The sequence below is a fragment of the Staurois parvus genome, unplaced genomic scaffold, assembly GCF_062004578.1.
Source record: "Staurois parvus isolate SC_StPar_1 unplaced genomic scaffold, SC_StPar_1.0 ptg000011l, whole genome shotgun sequence".
Taxonomy (NCBI): Eukaryota; Metazoa; Chordata; class Amphibia; order Anura; family Ranidae; genus Staurois; species Staurois parvus.
In genome coordinates, this window is record NW_028317807.1 from 24,728,162 (window position 1) to 24,753,374 (window position 25,213).

At 41.0% G+C, this 25,213-nt stretch overlaps 1 protein-coding gene across 2 annotated transcripts in view; it reads right to left on the reverse strand.

The window, feature by feature from the left end:
* The window catches only part of SATB2 (SATB homeobox 2), a 273,671-nt gene that overhangs the window by 140,486 nt on the left and 107,972 nt on the right, over positions 1 to 25,213 (reverse strand). For both annotated transcript variants that reach the window (XM_089671725.1, XM_089671714.1), the window contains exon 6: positions 1,100 to 1,202. In XM_089671725.1, the coding sequence (XP_089527851.1) occupies positions 1,100 to 1,202 (103 nt within the window). The remainder of the gene's footprint in view (positions 1 to 1,099; positions 1,203 to 25,213) is intronic.

Below are 25,213 nucleotides of genomic sequence, written 5' to 3' on the forward strand. Positions count from 1 at the left end.
GACCAGTGACATCACTCATAGGCTCCTAATGCCTAGGTAACTTAACTGTCCATTATCTACTGTTTAAATTTAAGGCGATCCCTTTATTTTGCTTAAGATAAACTTGAGAAGAGTAAATACTCTTTCTTTTTTTTTGCTGTCGGAGGCCTCATTGGAGAGATTTCTCCACACTTCCCAACAAGAAATTAGTGAATTTGCCATTGGGACAAGAACCCTTATCCATTTTACAAAAAAATGTTTTACTGTTGTTGTGTCTCCAGTGGAGAGATTTTCTGAGAGGGTATCTCCACAATGAGGACACAAACAACTAATAAAAACTTGACATAGGTTCTATTATTTCCACACTCTGTCCAAGATTAAAAGAAAGGTTTGGGCTAGATTAAGGCTTATATTCTCAGCATATACTTGCCTTTCTTTTGCTCCTCTGTTGTACCATTCAGTTACGGAAATCAAAGGAAATGACCAGTATGGATAGGTATTGAGGAGCATGTGTCCCAATCTATGTAACTGCACCAATCATGCTAACACACAAGGAGTCCATAGCCATGTTTAAGCTACTAAACCAGTGACTTGCAGTGATTTTCAACTTTACTTTTGATCTCCGCAGCTACACAGAATGGGGAGGGCGCAAAAGGAAGGGGGAGCGATAATTTAAATGTAGCTTGTCTCCTTGTGTTTAAGCCATTTTAATGGAATATCAGTTATGAAACATCTAAACAAAGGTTGAATAGCATGACAGTGGTCATATGAGAAATTTGGAAACAAAAACACCAATTGTAATTACACATCCCACAGGTGTTTAAGACTTGTTGATGAAAGGTAGCCTATGAAAAGTAAATTCAACGAAAGCTTAGTTATAAGGTATGGGTAATTACAACAAGAAACCCCCCAAAAAAAACCCCCAAAACTCCCACAACACATGAATACACTGGACACACAGACCTATTTTTTAGTTTATCCACTGTTGCAATGATAGAATGAGCATTTTCATACTTTATACAATAATGGCTCGATTGGTATATTAACCTAGTTGTTCGTTTCTTTATTTTATTTCTTCTCTAAATGATTGAAATATTCCCCCAAAGTTACAGAACATTACCTTTCATCTTCTTGAACTTTTTATACCATCTCCCAAATTCGTGGCATTTGGTAGCTGACACATTGGCATAGTATGTGCTGTTTACAATGGAGGAGATCATGCTCTGGAAGAGAGTACAGGATGAGGGAATGTTATTAGATAAAGACTTGGCAGACAGAGAAGTGATTGGTTAAGTATTCACTGATCAGCCATTAATGTTCCTCATTTGTATCATGATGAAAAATTAGACATGTCCTGCCTTGAAAATACTACACAGTAAATATACAATCATAATGATTTATTTTTCTTAAAATCTTGCATACATGTCCATTGTATGCAGATATGAACAAAAAGACACCTTTAGCTAATATCTTACCTGATTAAACGGTTGTTGCACTTAATCCTATCTCTTACACATTATGCAGTAACTACTGACCTGCCAAGAGAACAATTATATCTAAAGCTGAGCTGAAGGCAAACAGCTAAACACACATTCAAAATAAATACTTGCCAAATGATTTGTAATTATGTCCAGCCAGTCCTGGGATTTACATTGCCCTGCCAGAGAGCACAGCAAAGTTGGTGTCCTGACTTTTCTCCAGTGTAATTAAAGGAGAAGAATAATCAAAGCTATTTTGGCTATACTTTTCCTGTAGGTCACAGGAGTGCAGTTAATTCTGCACTCAAGTGACCAGTTTTCAGCCGACAGCGGTCTAAAGTCCGCTGTCAAGTGATATCACGCAGCAAGTCCAGGCTCTGAAAAGATATGGTTAGGATTCATCCAGAAGCCTGGAACCAAGAGCCTGATTGGCTCTTATTACTGCACCTTCTGTTTCCAATCTTATTGTTGTAGTACAAGGTTAAAAGCGGGCTGTCAATTTCCGGTTCTTAGGCTGGCTGCACATAAAAATAAATGTTATCATTATAATCAAAGCATACAGTTGTGACCAAAATTATTCAACCCCCAATGCTGTAAAGGGGTTTAGGGACTATAGTGTACATTTGGAATTGTATTCAGAATCAAATCCTACAAGGACGTTGTAACTACCCAAATGCAACTAAAATGACATCAATTGTTTATGTAATACAGTAGTAAATGGTTCTTATGTGGTTTCTTCATTGCCACAATTATTCAACCCCTTAAAGACTACCACTCTGAAGAACAGAGGTTCATACAGGTGCTTTCCATCAGGTATTGAAAACACCTGTGGATGTCACCGAGCAGCAATCAAGCATAATAAGCACCAATTAGGCAGCTTTAAAATGACTGTGATACTCAGCTCCTTCTAGACATTTACTGGTGTGGTTACAAACATGGTGAAGGCAAGAGAATGGTCCAGGAAGACAAGAGAAGAGGTGATTTCTCTTCACAGGAAGGGCAATGGCTATAAGAAGATTGCAAAGATGTTAAACATACCAAGAGACACCTTAGGAAGCATCATTCGCAAATTCAAGGCAAAGGGCACTGTTGAAACGCTACCTGGTCGTGGCAGAAAGAAGATGCTGACTTCGACTGCTGTGCGCTACCTGAAGCGTAGAGTGGAGAGAAGTCCCCGTGTGACTGCTGAGGAACTGAGAAAAGATTTGTCAGATGTGGGTACAGAAGTTTCAGCCCAGACAATAAGACGCACACTGCGTAATGAAGGCCTCCGTGCCAGAACTCCCAGGCGTACCCCCTTGCTGTCTCCAAAGAATAAGAAGAGTCGACTGCAGTATGCCAAAAGCCATGTGGACAAACCACAAAAGTTGTGGGATAGTGTTCTGTGGACTGATGAAACAAAATTAGAACTGTTTGGGCCCATGGATCAACGCTATGTTTGGAGGAGGAAGAACAAGGCCTATGATGAAAAGAACACCTTGCCTACTGTGAAGCATGGTGGAGGGTCAATCATGCTTTGGGGCTGTTTTGCTTCTGCAGGTACAGGGAAGCTTCAGCGTGTGCAAGGTACCATGAATTCTCTTCAGTACCAGGAGATATTGGATGGAAACGTGATGCAGTCCGTCACACACCTGAGGCTTGGGAGACGTTGGACCTTTCAACAGGACAATGATCCCAAGCATACCTCCAAGTCCACTAGAGCATGGTTGCAGAGGAAAGGCTGGAACATTTTGGAGTGGCCATCGCAGTCACCAGACTTAAATCCGATTGAGAACCTCTGGTGGGACTTAAAGAAAGCAGTTGCAGTGCGCAAGCCTAAGAATGTGACTGAACTGGAGGCCTTTGCCCATGAAGAATGGGCGAAGATACCCGTAGATCGCTGCAAGACACTTGTGTCAAGCTATGCTTCACGTTTAAAAGCTGTTATAACTGTAAAAGGATGCTGTACTAAGTACTAAGATTGAATGTCACTTGGGGGTTGAATAAAACTGATAATGCTGTGAGCACAGAAAAGACATTTGTGGTTATTTCATTATAACTGTTATGTTATATTTGTCTGACCTACAAGTGCCTCTTTAATGTAAATGTAAGCAAGATGACTGAATGATCAAAAGCAATGTCAAACTGGCCAAAACACTCAATTTCAGTGGGGGTTGAATAATTTTGGTCACAACTGTAGGTTCATTGAATGGCGTTTTTATAGTTGCCTTGAGTTCAGGAATGCATTTGGAAATGCATGTGGGGGAATACTCTGCCAACTGCAGACGCACGTGGGTACCATTAATTCATAATGGCACCCCCACGTATCCTGCAAATGTGGGTACCTTAACGGGCACCAAAACACCTGGTATCACAATTCCATGCAGTTTAAAAGTCCTGCCTTCCATAGCCTTCCATAAGCCTTCTTGCCTTATTTTTACGTTCCTGCGCGTCTGGCAGTCCACTGAAATGAATGGGCTGTCAAAAACACGCCACATGGGAAAGTGCAAAACCACACACGAACGCACTTTTGATGGTGTGAACAGCCCCTAAAGGGATGAATTGCAGCAGCACCAGCTTTCCTCTACAATTTCAAAGTCTCAGTGTGAAGCTTCTAGTTGTGGTAAATATTAGTACTGCCAAACAGAAGCCTCTGAAACAGTTTAAAGCAGAGGTCTCTTTAAAAAAAATGTTAGGTGTTTTATGTAAATGAGATTTCAGCTTTTAGAATGTTTTCCAACTGGAAGTACTATTATATATCAATGCAACTACTACAACATCATTACTACGTACAGATCGGTAAACCATCAGATCACTAGTTTTCCATGCCCAGATCTTGGCACTGGGAGTCCTTTGTGCACAGCAAATTTCCCCTGGGGGCACACAGCAATGAAAAAACTGACAAGGGTACTAACCCTCTCTTATCCCATCAAAACTTTAATGTATAACTTAAAACTATTTTTTTGTTGTTGTTTTGGATAGAGTTGTGAGGGATTAGAACCCCTGGCAGGGGTTTTTACTGCTGTCTGTGTCCTCGTTCCAGCAATTCATCCTCTATATTTGTCCTGTTAGTCTCTATCACCGAGTGTGAAAGTAAAACTGAAAGAACATCCCATTTGGGGTTGTCCCAGAACAGTAAGAAAGGGAAAATCTTTTAATGGGGACACTAGTTTTGGTGACCTTGGTAACAACCAGGGATTCCCTCACTTTGGAGGGATTTCTTCTCTCTTCCTGTTTTGGCTATGGGACCCAATGGCAGTTGGAAAATAAACTGACAGGGGTTATGACCCTCTTTTTCTCTATCCCAACAAAAAAAATAAGTTTTGCCTTTAGCTCTACTTTACATGTTTAGATTGGTTAGATATCAGAGTCATTTTAGGCCTTCATTTAACGTTTAAATGTTTTCAGTACCTACATTCTTGGAAACAACATTTACAAATTCCAAAAAACTAACATACCACTATGTGTGTTAATTAAACCACTAATTCCACTTAGCAATTATTTAGAACAGGATATGGAATTATCTTTGAACGTGAGGCTGTCATAAAACTGATCGAGTTAGGAATTTAAACTATTTAAATAATATCACCTTTTCTCTGGCTCACAATACCTGAACTACATCACTGCAATGCGTCCTAAGAGCAGTGGGTATATGTGACATGACATAAAAGCAGTGGGTATTCATGACGTGACATAAGAGCAGTAGGTATTTGTGACATGACATAAGAGCAGTGTGTATATGTGATGTGACATAAGAGCAGTGGGTATTCAGGACGTGACATAAGAGCAGTGGGTATTCGTGACGTGACATAAGAGCAGTTGGTATATGTGACGTGACATAAGAGCAGTGTGTATATGTAATGTGACATAAGAGCAGTGGGTATTCATGACGTGACATAAGAGCAGTGGGTATTCATGATGTGACATAAGAGCAGTGGGTATTCGTGACGTGACATAAGAGCAGTTGGTATATGTGACGTGACATAAGAGCAGTGGGTATTTGTGACGTGACACAAGAGTAGTGGGTATTTGAGATGTGACATAAGAGCAGTGTGTATATGTGATGTGACATAAGAGCAGTGTATATATGTGACGTGACATGTGACGTGACATAAGAGCAGTGTGTATATGTGATGTGACATAAGAGCAGTGTATATATGCGACGTGACATGTGACGTGACATAAGATCAGTGGGTATTTGTGAAGTGACACAACAGCAGTGGGTATTTGGGATGTGACATAAGAGTAGTGTGTATATGTGATGTGACATAAGAGCAGTGGGTATTTGTGAATTGACACAAGAGTAGTGGGTATTTGGGATGTGCCATAAGAGCAGTGTGTATATGTGATGTGATATAAGAGCAGTGTGTATAAGTGACATGACCAGGGACGGACTGACCATTCGAGCACTCGGGCACTGCCCGAGGGCCCAGGGTCAGTAGGGGGCCCCATTAGATGCCCCTGGTACCTTTTATTGGCTTTTTCATAGTCTTTTTTGGGTGTGAGGGAGGACACAGGGGCCCCATGATCCCTTATTGCCTGGGGGTCCCATAAGTTATCAGTCCACCCCTGGATGTGACATAAGAGCAGTGTGCATATGTGAAGTGACATAGGAACAGTGGATATTTGTGACATGACATAGGAGCAGTGGGTATTTGTGATGTTACATATGTGCAGTGGACATTTGTGATGTTACATAAGAGCAGTGGACAATTGTGACGTTACATAAGAGCAGTGGACATTTGTGTCATATGACATTCTACACTCACAGTGCTACAATTCAGTCCAGCATGAAAATTTGCCTTTCAAATAGACATAACGAACATAGCCTATCCACATACTAGCACTAATTTTCCTCCCAACATGGTTCTGCTCTGCAAATCCATATGTTTTCTTTGAGATCCCTTTACCTGAGCTTTTACCAAGACCAAGAGAGTCCCATATTTTTAAATCTGCCCATATGAAATCAGAAGGAAAGCTAATATCTTAATATGCATGCCTTTGTATTTAGACTTGCACTGTGAAACGGTGTACTGAAAGTACATTTTGAGTTTAGCAGCAGCAATGGACAGAATTAAAAAAGAGTGCATTCTTCACTGTTAAATTGTCTGTAAATCCAATAATTACCAGGGGTCTATTTTTAAAGCAGTGAATGACATTCACCAAATATTCACTGCAAGTGTCTCCATCATTATCATTAAAAACACCTGCAATGAACGTTTGATGAATGATACAGTCAATGCTTTATTAACCTCCCTGGCGGTATGATTATTTCAGATTTTTGGTGCTGAAAGCAGTACCATTATTTTGCATAGAAATTTGGCATTTTATATTGTAGGCCTGTAATTTTTAGGAATAACTCACTGTAATCTGTCCGAACGAGAGTCTAGTAAACATCCCGGGTATGATAAAATTTGAAACACGAAATCATAAATTATAATGTAATAAATAATCATAAAGAATAATAATATAATAATAATACATTTAATTCAATAATATAATCAAACCAAAAACACTGAAATTTGAAATATAGCGCCAAGTTTGCACATCACTGAGCAAAGTCGCAGAATCGTTTTCAGTGTCTGATGACAAATTTCCCCACGAATCATTATCACTCAATTCTGTAAGTGGTTCTAATTTACTATTGCTGTTCTCTAGCTGGTCTAAAACTGCTTTTTACCTAAAGGGACGCTTTTTGGACGCCATGGACGTTTCTCAGTTTCCAGACAGAAAGAACAGTATAAATGCAGGCAGGGCACAGGACAAAGCACTAGGGACACTAGGGGCAAAATTTATGTGAAATGGTTTTATACAGTAATGTTTTACTATGTGATTTTAGTGATTTTAGTGAATGTCACTTTTTGTCATTTTCAAATTTCCCGCCGTTCCGTCCCACATACGTCCCGATGCCCGAAGGGAACGGAACTCAGATGACAGATGCCGGCATCCGCCGGATTACATTGCCGGGGACACTGCAGAAGGGACATTGCGGGAGCGCAGGACAAGGTAAGTCAAGAAGAGATCCCAGAGCAGCGCCACATAGTAAGCCCAAGTGTAGCTCGAGGTTACTGCTTGTGGTACTGAAACTTTACCCCGAGCTACACTCTGGAATACCGCCAGGGAGGCTACTATGATCACCTACACCATGCTCATAAAGAGGCAGCTCCGTTATGGTAGCCTAACGTAGATATAGACCCATAATGCAAAAGAGCAAAATATATTAAATGTTTTCATATTTATTACATATACAGCAGCAAAAAATGTTAATATGTACATATTTAGCAATGTACCAAGAGCTATATTAACCTCCTGGCGGTATTCCCGAGTGTAGCTCTGAGTAAAGTTTCAGTACCACAAGCGGTAACCCCGAGCTACACTCGGGCTTACCATGCGGCGATGCTCCGGGATCTCTTCTTGACTTACCTTGTCCTGCCTCCCGCAATGTCCCTTCTGCAGTGTCCCCGGCAATGTAATCCGGCGGATGCCGGCATCTGTCATCTGGGTTCCGTTCTCTTCGAGCATCGGGACGTATGGGGGACGGAACCGGCGGGAAATTTGAAAATGACAAAAAGTGACATTCACTAAAATCACATAGTAAAACATTACTGTATCAAAGCATTTGACATACATTTTGTCCCTAGTGCTTTGTCCTGTGCCCTGCCTGCATTTTTACTGTTCTTTCTGTCTGGAAACTGAGAAATGTCCATGGCGTCCAAAAAGCGTCCCTTTAGGTCAAAAGCGGTTTTAGACCAGCTAGAGAACAGCGATAGTAAATTAGAACTACTTGCAGAATTGAGTGATAATGATTCATGTGGAAATTCGTCATCAGACACTGAAAACGATTCTGAGACTTTGCTCAGTGATGTGCGAACTTGGCGCTATATTTCAAATTTCAGTGTTTTTGGTTTGATTATATTATTGAATTAAATTTATTATTATTATATTATTATTTTTATGATTATTTATTAAATTATAATTTATGATTTCGTGTTTCAAATTTTATCCTACCCGGGATGTTTACTAGACTCTTGTTCTGACAGATTTCAGTGAGTTATTCCTAAGAATTACAGGCCTACAATATAAAATGCCAAATTTCCATGCAAAATAATGGTACCGATTTCAGCACCAAAAATCTGAAATAATCAGGAGGAGGTTAAAGTGTATGAATTTTTATTAAATATACCATTTAAAGCATTTTTCTATACCTATTTATACGTGCAAAATAACACCTGTTGTCTTATGAGCTGTCTGCTTCTGCTGGATGTTACCAGTTAGCCTTGTTTTCAGTTCTCTACAAGGACTACAGAACACCTCCCCTCTATGTTATGGAGATGAGAAGGGGCGTTCTGTAGTCTTTGTCCTAGAGTGACAATGCTGCTCCTCTATATATACAGTACAGTAAGTGAGTGTTGTCATCCTAGGGCAGGAAGTATGTCATTAGCAGGACCACCAGATGAAATTAAAGGAAAGAAAACTGAAAAAAGGAAAACAAATGCAGCCACTACATCCATCACATCTAGTAACTGGTAAGCTGCAATATATAAAATTTTTGTTCCTGGATTTATAAATACACTCTAAGGCCGGCCATAGACACATCACATTTTGGTCGTTTCAGCAGGAACCAGCTGAATATTGATTCATCTATGAGCAGGCTGGTTATACTTAAGTAGATCTAGCCGCCAGCAGTAATCATTGCATTCTGACAGTGGGGAAACCCCAGAATACAATAGTGCATCGTTAGGGTACCCCCCATCAACACTGACTGTGTTGACAGCAGGGGCGGACTGACAACTCATGGGGCCCCTGAGCAATAGGGGATCATGGGGCCCCTGTGTCTTTGCCCAAACTCAAAAAAGCCTATGAAAAAGGTACCAGGGGCATCTCATGGGGCCCCCTACTGACCCTGGGCCCTCGGGCAGTGCCCGAGTGTCCAAATGGTCAGTCCGCCCCTGGTTGATAGGGAAATGTGGTTGAAGGAAAGAAATTTTCATAATCTGTGCTTGCTTAAGAAAAGATATAAACTACACTAGATGCTGGGTACATTCTTCACTCACTGCATACTGTGATACATGGGCTCTACAGATGTGGAGAATTTATTATCACTGTTCAGTTAATCTTCGCTCCTTCTGTAAAGGGGAACGGTTTTAAAAGTCTCTTAGGACAGATAATCCTGCTAACACTTTGGGCACAGAAGCGGTACATTTCAGAAGAAATCCCGCAGTGAAAAAACTCTGCCTTCATAATGGTTATATCACTTTAAGTTCCCTGTCCTGGGCTCCCCAGTCATTAAAAATGACATATGGAAAGACACACACATTAGTATCAATAGGCGAGAACAATAGTGATTTAGGAAGCTGAACCTAAAAGGTAAGATTAGATGCCCTGCCATGAATAATCCCATTAATGCTTCTCAGATGTTTCAGTTCAGTTTCCAACTGCAGCAAGACCACACAGCCAAGAGCCTGGGAACGTACGTGCTGCTACCCCAAGTACAACGCTTAGACTAATAAGGAGAATTAATATCAGTTTTAGGAACGTGTCATTAGCACCTGTGCTGAAATTCACTAAACAGGAGGTTTTTAACCCTCTTTTTGTCTTAACCATCTGCAGAAAACTGGAGCTGATAAATGTTAATATATTATCTGTAGTGCATGTTTACTCAATTGATAACACCTTAACTGATATTTGATTTACTATCATAAGCTTTGCTTTTTTTAAATTAGCATGCATCTTAGTTTTTGAAGGAAATAAAATGAACACCATTCAGCCAGACAAATGCAATGTAATGCTTTTTCATGCCAACTAGAATTTCGGACAAGGCACCCATTTTGCTGCCGGTACATCAGCTTTGCTTCAGTTTCTAAAGCAAAATACAGTAAATAGAAAACCCTTATGATAATGTATGCTGATAAATACATATATCAATCAAAAAAATAAAAAGAGACTAATGAGATAGAATTACATAATACATTTTCTAATGATAATAGAAGTACAAGGCGGCATAGTATAGGAAATATGGGCTACATGAGCACAACAATTTTATTACCCTAAGACAGATGCCACACACAATCTAAAAAAGCTGGACACAATTATGCTGGATCAAAATAATGTTCTTGGAAGCTCTGCGCTCTTATGGGGCACCACTAATTCAGAGCAAAACTCAAACATGTTATTAAAGAGGTTACAAAGCATATGAAAAATGCGACTCTGAATAGCACTGTGAATGAAAACATAAGATTACAATCATGTTTAGAGCTGGTATACAACCCTATTACAATATTAACAACCATAAACAAAAATTGAAGTTCAAAAACAGATTGTTCAAATAGTTTAACTTAAAAAAAAACGTATCTAAAAGTGTTAAGAGAGACATGTCTTTCCTGGCAACCTTGTGCTTCTGCCCTGCCAGTTTGAGCAGTCTGTTTCAGCTCAATATTTGTATTTTAATTGTCTTGAGTTCTTTATGCTATTAAAGAATATGTAAATCCAACATTTCATATTCCTGAGATATGTCTTCTGTAAAATGTACTTGTATGAAAAAGTATTTTTGTTTTGTATTGTTTTTTTTTGTGTGAAATCCCTGGTGTTTCTGCCAGTCCCTCTGCTTTCCTATTAAAAACTGACCACACTAGACATGAGAGTGCAGTGTGGTCAGTTCTGCAGTTGCGCTGGAAACTCAGCTGGCTCTCCTCCAACACAGCGCCCCTCGCACATCCATTCACTGGGAAGATTAGTGTTCTGCTGCTTCTCCTCCCCCAGCTCTCTATTCAGCTGAGAACAGAGAACATGTATAAAAAAAAGTATTTATAATTTTTTTTATATCTATACAAATGGTTTGCCTTTCATTTCTATTTTAAACTGCCTGGATTTTTTTACAAGGTGAGGGTTTACATACTTTAAGCAACTGGATGAACTCAAGCAAAACTCACCTAAATTTAACTCTACAAGCAATACCACCAACACCATATCTGTACAATAAAATACATACTATATAAGTTTTCATTTCCATAAATTGGGTACTCTGCATTGTGCATCTCCAATTTCTATCTCACCACATAGACCTGTTACAAACTACTTCAGTACACCTATTCACAAAGGAAAGGACTCGTTGTCCTCCCCTGATGAAATCACACAGACTTTTTGAACTGTTTACTTATGTCCCTAATCTAAATCAAACTTTTAGTTGTACAGTGAAGTACTTCACTTGTATTTGTTGTTTATTTTCCAATAAAATTTGTTTGGAATAAAAAAAAACCTTTTAGACACCCACTGACAGTGAATGATTTGGAATCTAATGGTTTTTCTGGGTAACAGAGATGGTCTTAATTTAGAGATAGCTGAGAGATAAATGCAATAAGCACAAGACATAGCAGAAGAATGGGTTCTGAGAATTTAAGGAACATACACTGGGCCATGGGGGGTAGGGAGAGATTAACCTACATAAGCTGTGTACTTGGTGCTGAGAAGTAACATAATATAAATACCTGGGACTGGGCACTAGGGACAAAATACAGTTAGGATGTGAACTGGCATTGAGGGGTTATGCCATTTATTCAGTGTAATGGGTGCTAAGGGGTTAATGTGCCTAAGCTAACACTGGGTGCTAAGGGGTTAAAAGAGAAGTGCGGGTATGGAAATAACAAACATATATACTCACCTTAAGTGGATGCAACATCGGTCCTCCGCTGGCTTTACACCGAGAACTGAGCAATTAGTTCTCGATCTTTAGTGAGCAGAGAGCCGGTGACTGTCAGTCTCTGTACCTCCAGCGCTCACTGGAGAGCGAGGCTCGCTAAAAGGCTGAGCCAGCTGCCAGTCCAGGCATCTGGATGGATCCCGACTTTAAAGTGTCACTAAACCCACAACAGTAAAATCAGTCTGTATATGCAATAAAGCATGCTTGGTATACTCACTGTGGAACCTAAGGAGTTAATCCTCTGCATTGTGTAAAAAGGCTGTTTGATCCTTTCTTCTCTGTTACTCCCCTTTTTCAAGTGACCACCACTTATCTCCAGACTGAACCGTAGGCATGCACGTGCTCAGTTGGGTGTATATTGCTAGAGAAGCTTTTTTTTCTTACTGGGAGAATGCATGTGATCAGCACAGGGCCAATCAGCACTGTCCAGGCAGAGGTCAGGGAAATTCCATCCTTCTAGAGCAGAAAGAAAACTCCTCCTACAAGCTTTAACCAGGGCTCTGCTGAAGTCACAAGACTGCTCTAACTGCTGATGAGAAAAGGTATTTTACAGTTTATATTTACTAAAATATATTTACTAAAATAATTGCACTTCCATGTTCTGTGTACTGTGGGAGACCAGGTATAATGGATGAAGGGTTCTGGGTTTAGTAACACTTTAAATTCAGGATCTCTCCAGAGTCTGGACCAGCTGAGTAACGTCAGCCAACAGCGGGTTTTAAACTACTGTCAGCTAAACACAGGTCACAAGAGTACAGAACAAAGTACATTTCTGTTATCCCCAGAAAAAGTAGGGCCAAAGGAGCTTTGGCCCTACTTCTCCATTAATGCTTTTATGCTGGGAACAGGTCATTGGGATGTTGAAGCTGACATACTTACACTTAACTAAATAGAGCATTCTGTGTAACCATTTGCCTACTGGGCACTTATACCTCCTTCATGCCCAGGCCAATTTTCAGATTTCAGTGCTGTCGCACTTTGAATAACAATTGTGCGCTCATGCAACATTGTACCCATATGAAATTTTTATCATTTTTTTCATACACATAGAGCTTTTTTCTGGTGATATTTAATCACCACTGGGTGTTTTATTTTTTGCACTATAAACAAAAAAAAGCATAAAATTTGAAAAAAGGTTTTCTTTGGTTCCATTGTAAAATTTTGCAAACAGGTAATTTTTCTCCTACACTGATATGAGGCTGCACTGATAGGCAGCATTTATGGGCACTGCTGAGGTGGCACGGATAGGCAGAACTGATGGGCACTGATGGGGCGGCACTGGTGGGCATTGATGAGGAAGCACACTGATGGGCGATACTGATGGGTGGCGCTGACTGACGGCCCTTACTGGCAGCACTGACTGATGGCATTGCTGGGCACTGATGGGTGGCACTGATAGGCAGAACTTCAGGGCACTGATGGGTACAACTGCTGGTCGGCACTGATGGGTGGCACTGCTGGGCACTGATGGGTGGCACTACTGGGCACTGGTGGGAGTCACTGCTGGGAACTGGTGGGTGGCAATGCAGGGCAGCACTGCAGGGCACTGATCATCAGGACATTGATCATCAGTGCCCTGATGATCAATGTCGATCTCCTCTGTGACAGCTGCTGGCTATCGGCAGTACTTTCCTCACATTGTGACAGCGTGAGGAAAGTGCTGCCAATAACCAGCAACTGTATTTACTCCATGATCTGCTGTGTCATTGGACACAGCTGATTACGTGATGAGGTAAAAGGCCAATCACAGTGGCCTTTTACCTCATCATGTGATCAGCTGTGTCCGTAGTACACAGCGATCACAGAGATCGCTGGGTGCACTTGTTCTGGGAGAACATCATATGGCGTCCTCCCAGAACTGAGTAAGCACACTGTAGACATAATTTGGGGCAATTGAGTGGGTAAATGAGGGGCATCTCACTATTTGTGTAGATATTAAGGAGGTGTGTGCTGGGAGCAGGATGGAGGTGAGAGAAACAAATGTATGTCCTAGCGCATAGAAACACAAACCTGGACTACACAATGGGAAGTAATGATAAACATAATTTCTGCGGGGGGGGGGGGGCAGATGATTTCTGAACCTCCTGCTTGTGTGTCTGTGCTCAGTGAACGTGCAGTGCCTATGGAGAGGACATGAACCATGTTCACAAACAATGTGTGAAGGGGGTGTTTGACTACAGCCTGAGCAATCTCTGGAAGGGAAATTGGAGAGTGAGTTCAAGAGGAGACATACAGGGGAAGATGAACTTGTGTGTGTGCTGGAGGTGGGATCTCACTAAGGAAAGACCAATGTGTGTGTGCTGGAGGTGAGATCTCAATGGGGAGATATCAATATGTGTGTGTGCTGGGGAAAGACCAATGTGTGTGTGCTGGAGTTGGGATCTCACTGGGAAAAGACCAATGTGAGTGTACTGGAGGTAGAATCTCACAGAGGAAAGACTAATAAGTGTGTGATGGAGGTGGGATCTCACAGGGGAAAGACCAATGTGTGTGTACTGGAGGTAGGATCTCACAGACGAAAGACCAATAAGTGTGTGCTGGAGGTGGGATTTAAAGGCAGAGAGACCAATGTGTGTGTGCTGGAGGTAGGATCTCTCTTGGGGAAAGACCAATGTATGCGAGCTGGAGGTGTGATCTTACTGATGGAAGAGCAATGTGCATTTGCAGGAGGTGGCATCTCACTGGAGAAATACCAATGTGTGCTGGAAGTGGGATCTCACTGGAGAAATACCAATGTGTGTGTGCTGGAGGTGGGATCTCACTGGGGAAAGATCAATATGTGTGCATGGGTGCATTTTCGTGTTTGTTCCCACATGTCGCATGTAGGGCATCCCATTCACTTCAATTCCCTACGTGCAAGAAGCACGGAAAAGAAGTCTCTGTCTCTTTTTTAAAAACATGCCACACTGAACCACTAACAATTAAGCCACTGCGGCTCATCTGCTAAAGGGCAGCGTATTTCTATATGTGTCAAGGAAAGCGCGTGTTGATTCTCAACACGCAGAGATGTGAATCTAGCCTAAGTGAAAATTAAATCTAATGATGACTCCCAGAGTCATTACTGAATATTTACAAACTTGAATGTCAAAGGTTAAATGAAAGTATGTGTCATTAAGAGTCATTGAACATGGACCTGTCACCTAATCACAATGATCTTAGTTCTCAAAAGACACAGCATATAGCCAAACACGTAGAACATGTTCTATGTGTTATGCTACTTAATTTTTGACCTGTGCACTGACTTTCAACTATCTAATCAGATATAATATTCATGTGTGATCATGAGTCTGTAAGGGGCCTTTTTACCAACACAAAGCTTGCTCACTAATCTGAAAATTTCCCTGGCTTTACAAAATTTTCTACAATAGGAGAAACGTTAACATTGATTAAACTATATTGGAGAATTCCTCCTGTTGTAAGTCCCACTGAGTGTACCTACTGCCTGCTTCAAATTTCCTAGCATACATAGACTGTTGTTGGTCTATGTTCCAATGTCATTTATTAATACTAGTATTAGTTTATTACTATCTTTCCCCATAGCAAATCACACACTGAAAATTAGGTGAAATCTTTGTACTGGCCATTCTTCTATAAGTTATACGTACAGTTAGGTCTATATATATTTGGACACAGGCACAATTTTAGTTTTTTCAGGTATTGACCAAAACATATTCAAGCTATAGTTATATAATAGATATGGGCACACTCTCAGGTTTAATTTGAGGGTATGTACATGAAAATTGGAGGAAGAGTTTAGGAATTATAGCTCTTAAGAGTAGCCATCCCCCCTTTTTCAAGGGACCAAAAGTAATTGGACAGTTGAATATAATCATAAATAAAATGTTCATTTTTTATATTTTGTTGAGAATCCTTTACTGGCAATGACTGCCTGAAGTCTGGAACCCATAGACATTACCAAGGACTGGGTTTCCTCCTTGCTGATGCTTTGCCAGGCTCTAGCTGCAGCTGTCTTCACTTGTTCTTTGTTTGTGGATCTTTCTGCCTTTAGTTTTGCCTTCAGCAAGTGAAATGCATGCTCAATTGGGTTGAGATCAGGTGATTGACTTGGCTATTGCAGAATATTCCACTTCTTTTCCTTCAAAAGCTCCTGGGTTGCTTTGTGTTTTGGATTGTTGTCCATGTGTACTGTGAAGCGCCGTCCAATCAACTTTGCTGCATTTGGCTGAATCTGGGCTGACAGTATGGGGTTTATTTACTAAAGCTGGAGAGTCCAAAATCAGACTCCCTTCTGCATAGAAACCAATCAGCTTCTAACCTCAGCTTGTTCAATGAAGCTTTGGCAATGAAACCTGGAAGCTGATTGGTTTCTATGCAGAAGTGAGTCTGATTTTGCACTCTCCAGCTTTAGTAAATAAACCCCTATATCTCTAAAAACTGCAGAACTCATCCGTCTGCTTCTGTCTTCTGTTACATCATCAATAAACACCAATGACCCAGTGCCACTGGAAGCCATGCATGCCCATGCCATCACACTGCCTCCACCATGTTTTACAGATGACATTGTGTGCTTTGGATCATGAGCTGTTCCATGCCTTCTCCACACTTTTTTCTTCCCGTCATTCTGGTACAGATTAATCTTAGTTTCATCCGTGCAAAGAATGCTTTTCCAGAACTGGTCTGGTTTTTTTTAGATGTTTTTTGGCAAAGTCTAATCTGGCTTTTCTATTATTCAGGCTTATGAATGGTTTGCACCTTGTGGTAAACTCTCTGTATTTGCTCTGTGAAGTCTTCTCTTGATTGTAGACTTTGACAATGGTTCGCCCACCTCCTGGAGAGTGTCCTTCACTTGTCTGGATGTTGTGAATGGGTTTTTCTTTACCATAGAGAGGATCCTGCTATCATCCACCACTGTTGTCTTCTGTGGACGTCCATGCCTTTTTATGTTGCTGGGCTCACCAGTGCATTCTTCCTTCCTCAGAATGTACCAAACTGTTGATTTGGCCACTCCTAATGTTGCTGCTATCTCGCTGATGGATTTTTTTTATTTTTGAAGCCTTACAATGCCAATGGCCTTTTTCACTTGCATGGACAGCTCCTTTGAACGCATGATGTAGGTTCACAGCAATAGATTCCAAATGCAAATACCACACTTAGAATCAACTCCATACCTTTTACCTGCTTAATTGTTGAAGAAATAACAAAGGAGTAGCCCACACCTGGCCATGAAACAGTTGTTGATTCAATTGTCCAACTACTTGTCCAACGAAAAAGGGGGGATGGCTACTCTTAAGAGCTGTAATTCCTAAACCCTTCCTCCAATTTGGATGTACATACCCACAAATTAAACCCGAGAGTGTGCACTTTCAGCCCATATCCATTATATAACTAGAGCTTGAATATATTCTTGTAAATATCTAAAAAAACTAAAATTGTGCCTGTGTCCAAATATATATGGACCTAACTTTATGTGACAACTACTACCTGTAATTCACTTTTGCACAAGCTAATATAATGGCCTCAGAATTTTGTATTTAGCAGTGTAGAGCTGCATTAAATGCAGTAGAATTTGAATTAAAATATATTTGGTATTGCTATAAGTTGCAACCAAAAACTTACATATTAGATTCAGCAAATAAAACCATATGATCAAGAGGTGACCGGCGACACAATTGCCGAGACGTATAGTATTACACACTCTCTGTGATTGGAAACAATTTAGAAGAAAGGAGATGATACCTAGGCTTTTTATGACTTGGCCCTGCTCTCTGTACATGTGTGAAAACAATTCGATGTAACTCTGTTACGAGCTGCAAGTGTTCTTTGCTCCTGTTAAGTGGAGTTCATTACAATCACAGCTACAGGCTCCACTCAGCAGATGTCTTTAGCTGAGCTCACTAGGGAGAAGATGGAGCAGCCTGTGCAGAGGTCACCTTGCAATATTCTGAGATACCAAGTCACATTTCTACAGCGGATAGGGATGTAAATATTAATAAAATGTATTACATTGCATTCTAATGAGCAGATTCCTCATCAGACATCAGTGGAGATATTGCATCTTTTTACAATTCATACTCCACCATGTAGTCATTTTATTTTTACTTTTAAAGCTGAACTCCAAGAGAAATTAAAGAAAAAAATGAATGTATTAATTTATACATCAATAACCTCTTGCCAACTGCCCAACATATATGTGTAGCAGCGAGATAGATGAGCCATAACCTCTGCATACCACTTACATTTGTCCACAGTACATTGCTGTTGTGTGCTGAGAGCATGTTCACTGCACACTCCCAGTACACTGACTGAGCTGTCACTGACAGCTCCCAGTCACTGGTAACAGTCAGGACACAGTGTGGGAGGGGCTTCTGATTATGTTCCTGCAATTTACAGAGGTCACTTGATCAGAAACGCCACCTCCCCTTCATTTAGAACCTCTTGAAAGGCCAGCAGAAGCAGCTGCAAGGGGGTGAATGTATTTTTTTTAAAATGCAAACGTATTGCGTTTTGCTGCCTGCCTGAGGATATTTTACTAGTCTTCAGTGCAGCCTGTTAGACTGCTAAGAGCTATCAGCATAATGGCACAGGACATGCTATAGCAATAACAATGGATTGGATCTGGGTACACCTTAGAGCTTACAAATGCATGGATTTCTAATATGTGTTTTGAAATAAACCAGTCACTTCATTTAATATCCATCAACAGTTTAATTCAACAGTAGGGTTAATTGTAAGTTCCCTTTAAAGCCCACCTCCAGGTTTCCTGGACCCCTACCCCCACCACACACACTTATTATTTAAAACAATTTTGTATACATAACTTTTCCAATAGGACTTTGGCCAGGTTATGTGACATCACGGGTCCTAATGGTCTTCTTCCTCCAGTGGTGCCCTGAATGTTGCAGAGAATTTAGTCATGAAATGCCATTGCAATGTCCTCTGTAGACGTGTGTTTCGTTTTCATTAGTTTTTCAGACAAAAATTTCATTCAAACTCCAAACTGACATAGTAACGAATGTCAACAAATCCGAAGTTATAATGAAAATAACAAATGCATTATTTCATTCGGATGAGATAGTAGTTCGCACCCATGTGGAAATTTATTCCATTTTCAAATTTATTCGATAATTCAGATAACGAATGAATCCAAATTGTGTTCTATTTGTTAATTTGGATGTACATGACGCCAGTAGATATTGTCCAATCAGCTCATACAATTTCTCTTGGTGGGTTGAACTAGCGTCCAAAAATATCAAATCCTTTCGACTGAAATCCATCTGAACCGATATCAAATATATAGTAATCTTCCAGAAAAAGTGAAACATTTTTCAAATTCACCTGGACCAATGAATATACAAAACGAATGCCAAAAAAATTAAACAAATTCTGAACATGAATCTGGGCAACATACCGAACATGCAGAAATGAATTTTATTCGATGAGCGAATCCATGTGAAATCAAATGAAAGTTTCAGGCGTGCACATGTCTAGTCCTCTACAGCAATCTCCTGAGAACCTAATATGGCTTGATGAGGTACCCTCAGGATTTGAATTCTGAATGCAGACCCCTCTTTCACTAAAATCACATCAGCATACAGATATATATATATATATATACTATATTGCCAAAGGTATTGGGATGCTTGCCTTTACACGCATACAAACTTTAATGGCATCTCAGTCTTAGTCTGTAGGGTTCATTATTGAGTTGGCCCACCCTTTGCAGCTATAACAGCTTCAACTCTTCTGAGAAGGCTGTCCACAAGGTATAGGAGTGTGTCTATGGGGATATTTGGACATTCTTCCCGAAATGCATTTGTGAGATCAGGCGCTGATGTAGTACGAGAAGGTCTGGCTTGCAGTCTCCGCTCCAATTCCTCCCAAAGGTGTTCTGTCAAGTTGAGTTCAGGACTCTGTGCAGGCCACTCAAGTTCCTCCACCCCAAACTTGCTCAGTCATGTCTTTATGGACTTTGCTTTGTGCAATGGTTTGCAGTCATGTTGGAACAGGAAGGGGCCATCCCCATGAAATTGTCCAATATGTCTTGGTATGCTGACGCCTTAAGAGTTCCCTTCACTGCAACTAAGGGGCCAAGCCCAACCCCTGAAAAACAACCCCACACCATAATCCCCCCTCCACCAAACATTACACTTGGCACAATGCAATCAGACAAGTACCGTCCTCCTAGCAACTGCCAAACCCAGACACGTCCATTGGACTGCCAGACAGAGAAGCATGATTTGTCACTCCAGAGAACACATCTCCACTGCTCTAGAGTCCAGTGACGGCATGCTTTACACCACTGCATCCGACGCTTTGCATTGCACTTGGTGATGTAAGGCTTGGATGTAGCTGCTCAGCCATGGAAACCCATTCCATGAAGCTCTCTACGCACTGTTGTTGTGCTAATCTGAAGGCCACATGAAGTTTGGAGGTTTTTAGCAATTGACTCTGCAGACAGTTGGTAACAGTTGTGCGATTCAGCATGCGTTGATCCCGCTCTGTCTTTTTACGTGGCCTACCACTTCTTGGTTGAGTTGCTGTTGTTCCCAGTTGCTTCCACTTTGTTATAATACCACTAATAGTTGACCGTGGAATATATAATAGCAAGGAAATTTCACGGGTGGACTTATTGCATAGGTGGCAACCTATCACGGTACCACACTTGAATTCACTGAGCTCCTGAGAGCGACCCATTCTTTCACAAATGTAGAAGCAGTCTGCATGCCTAGATGCTTGATTATTTACACCTGTGGCCATGGAGGTGATTGGAACACCTGAATCCAATGATTTGGAGGGGTTTCCCAATACTTTTGGACATATAGTGTATAGTATATATGTGTATATATATATATATATAGTGGCAGTGCGGTATCCTGCCACGGTGAAAATGAAGGTTATAACCCAGGATTCTCAACCATATAGGTTGAGGGGCTCCAGGCAGTTCTCTTAATGCAGAGGAAACTGGGTTGTCAGTTTCCTCTTTCGTTTGTAAAGCCCATTTTAGGACCTGTGGCCTGGAGATTTCTAAGTGATTTGGGAGGGATGAAATCACTAATCCTGGGTCCATGTTTTGAAAGCAGCCAGCACACTGATTGCACAGGTGTGTGCAGGCTTTTTGTAGAGACCAAACCATGATTCTGGGCTCCACCCCGGCAGACAGGAGGTCATTACCAGGAGTGATGAGGGCTCCAACTAGGAGAGGTGGAAGCTAGAGCAGCAAGGGGCTGCTAGCTGTGTGCGAGCGGCTGATAGCTGTGTGCAAAAAGCCATATTTTGGAAGAACGCTGTGTGCATTCAAGGAGTCCAATGCTGTGTGCTGGGACTAGCCAGTGGTCTGGGAGACCCATATAAATAGAGGTACTGCTAACCAACAGGGCTGATAAAGAGAGCCAGGAGACTGAATATTTTGTTTGTATTGATGGTGGATATCCCTGCGTGGGAAACCTGTTATGTGAAACTGTCTTTTAAATAAAATGCAAAAACAGCCCTTAAAAAAAGAAGCAAGTGAGTGGCTGTGTGCTTAAAAAGCTCTACTCTTGGTGCTAGTTCTCACAATATATATATATATATACTGTGTGCATATATTTATGTATATGTTTGTAGACTGTCATTACTAAACATTTCTAAAGGTACCTGTGCTGTAATTTGTTTGTAAGGGTGAAGTTCCTCTTTACTGCATCCAACAAACGGCATACACTGGCAGCAGCAGGGGGTGTTACACATACTCCCAGTCAGAGGTGGACTGATTATTTGAGCACTTGGGCACTGCCCGAGGGCCCAGGGTCAGTAGGGGGCCCCATGAAATGCCCCTGGTACCTTTTTTATAGGATTTTTTGGGTGTGCTTTGAGTGTGAGCAAGGACACAGGGGCCCCATGATCCCCTATTGCCCGGGGGCCCCATGAGTTCTCAGTCTGCCCCTGCTCCCAGCTGCTGCACCAGTCAGTAGCTTGTGTAAATTGACAAGTCAATTTTTAGATGGAAAAAAACTGGGCAGCTGTACAGCTGCACTAATATCATATGACCTAAAAAAGTTGAACTACAACTATTTTATTTTCTAGGGTCTTTTATTTCAGAGAATATTTACTGTTTGAGGGTTTAAACTAATCTTCAAAACTAAAATAAATTTTTTTAACATGTATACAAAAAAACCAACAGTAACAGCTCTGGCTGTGAAAGTCAGTTCACAGGAAATGGCTATTTGATACCTGGCACCATTCTACCCAGAAGATGAATGGAGTTCGACTGCATTAGATATGAGATTATTATTGCAACATTTTTTTTGCTGAGCAAATACATTTGTAAAAGTGGAAAAGGTGATGGTTCTCTCCAGGAATTGCACAGGAACACACTCGCATTCCTGTGCAATTTGAGTGTGGTGCATTTTTAGCCCATGTGAATGGGCTTAAATCGCACTGCACCGCACGAGCATGCACTTCTTAAGAAATGTACTGCAACAGAAATACAATGCAGCAGAAGTACCAAGCACACTGCATTTCCTGAATTTCGGATGAAGCTAGCATTGCATTGACACCTGCCGGGCAGTGCGGTTTGAACACAGTGCGAGAAACGCGCACAGATAGCAAGTTTCCAGCTCCGAGTTCTAGTGTGCATTGCATTGACACCTGCCGGGCAGTGTGGTTTGAACACAGTGCGAGAAACGCGCACGGAAAGCAAGTTTCCAGCTTTGAGTTCTAGTGTGCAATGCATTGACACCTGCCGGGCAGTGCGGTTTGAACACAGTGCGAGAAACGCTCACGGAAAGCAAGTTTGCAGCTCCGAGTTCTAGTGCGCATTGCATTGACACCTGCCGGGTAGTGCGGTTTGAACACAGTGTGAGAAACGCGCACAGAAAGCAGGTTTCCAGCTCTGGGTTAGAGGTCCAATAAATATACTGTATATGACAAAATGAGTTTACACATAGAGAATCTACTAACATTCATGTGGAAATGTTAGGCTACATGTACATTAGCATACCCTAACTGTGGCCGCAGGAAAACTGAAAATGCAGTACCGTGTTTAGCACATTTTTGCTGCGCTTTTGCAGCTTTTTGTATTTTCCCACAGCCGGTGGTCAAAACGTTCCTATCCTGAACGTGTTTCTTCTGCGTTCAGCAAAAGGAGGTTTAACCTCACCTAAATGTGGCATCTCCTAAACTCTGCTAAAAGCCTATATGTACACACAGGCTTTTATGGAGTTGAGTTTAGGATATTTGGCAAAAAAACAGCAAAAGCTCCTAAACTCAAGTTTAAGAACTGCCAGTGTACATGAAGCCTTACAGTATTTATACAGTGGTATAGTGAAAAAGTGATACTTTCTAACACACAGTTGACTCTTAACCCAGTAATCCCATAGACAAATCCTGCCAACTTTCCAAACTCCTTTAGGCTGAAATGGCTGCTAATACAGAACAGGGTGCACAGCAAATATGTGGAAATCTCCTCCATATCTTCACTGATTTGGATATTTTTCACATGCATGTTTCTAAGTGTTAACAATATCTCTTTGTAGGAAGTATTTTTTACATTTTCTTTTACAATAAGAAATGAATCCTTTATGTAGGTGCTGTATCACACGAGATGCCTTCAAATGTATAACCCCAACTTGTAGGCTGTCTTCAGGTCTGTGTGATAAAATACAAAACTAATGCAGCGTGTTGTGGTGTCATTCAGTTTAAATGGCACCCCAATACACCTAGTCAGGGTAGCAAAATCCATGAGCATTTTAATGCAACACAATCCACACATGTGAAACATCTGAGTAGGTTGGTTCTCTAAGGTTTTAAATAGAACGGGTATGAGTTAGAACGCCTGTTAGGTTTTACTGCTATCTGCTCCATTAGAGAGATTTCTCTTGACTTTCAGTTCTGGCGACAAATAAATTGAGGGAGAATCTGCACCAGGGAAACACACAAACAACTGACAGAGATTTCCTCTCACTTCCTGTCCTGGGGAGAACCTTTTCACTAGACAGGAAGTGAAGGAATTTTTCCAGTCTTTAATGGCAGTAAAGCCGGACAAGCATTTAATCCTTCTCCACTCTATCCAAAACAAAAAAAATGTCTCTAAGTATATTTTAATGACATCTCATTTATCACTGCCATATCCAAATGATTTTAAAGCAACCCAGAGCCTCGTGGTTAGTAGCATTTTTTTTCCTCATTACAGGGTTAAAGATCTGGGTAATCTGCAGCAGTTTTCTCCAGCAGCAGGACAGGGTTAATATGCAAGTGCTTTGTCCCTGAAGCCCTTGCTCCTGCGAGGCAGCTTTCCAACCTGCAGCTGACAATAACATATTAACCTATTGGGACACATAATAACAATTCACGCATATGGCAGGGTATTTACTTTTTAAGTGGATTTGCAAAATGAATTTGCCACGTGAGATCTGCACAGGGACTGTTAACACAAGTGGAGAGGATAAAATGTCCTCATGCCAAAGGCTCAAGGCAAGTCAAGAGGTCTAAAGGATGAACTATAACTACCAGAAAGATCAATGACTTGGTTTTAAACCTCCCTTTTTTATATTTCATGCTATAATGCAATAGATGCTTAACAAGAATGGCCCCACTGATAATCTGTGAGTTGCTTGAAATATTTATATTTTAGGGAGTATGCAGCATAATGCATCGGCTGTTTCCTTTGTTTAAAAAAAGGCCTATCTGTGCACCTCTCTGATCCAGTTTGCTTGTCATTAATCCTAACACTGATGTAAAGAGGGATCACATTTTACATTCGGACGTTGACAAGGCAGTGTGGCTTCCACAGATTTTCAAATATATGAAACAACTCTGATTTTGATACCAACTGGGGAATCCAATAAATCATTTGTCACTTTTCTTGTGGTAGTTTCCTTTAAAATTACCTACCCCTAATTTAGGCAAGCATTTGTACCAGTTTTGACAACATTACCAACACAGGCAACAAATTCTGTTAGTTCTTACTACCGCTACTTTAAAAACCTGACGCTATGGCAGCATCAGATACTTAAAGATTATTACCAGCACACAGATTAGGAAACTGGAGGTAATTAAGACCAACTCTGAACTGGCATACAGAGGTGCCTCAGTGTTCACCCTGGGCATGGCTGTGCTGGGAAGCTGTCATGCATGTGCAAGCTTT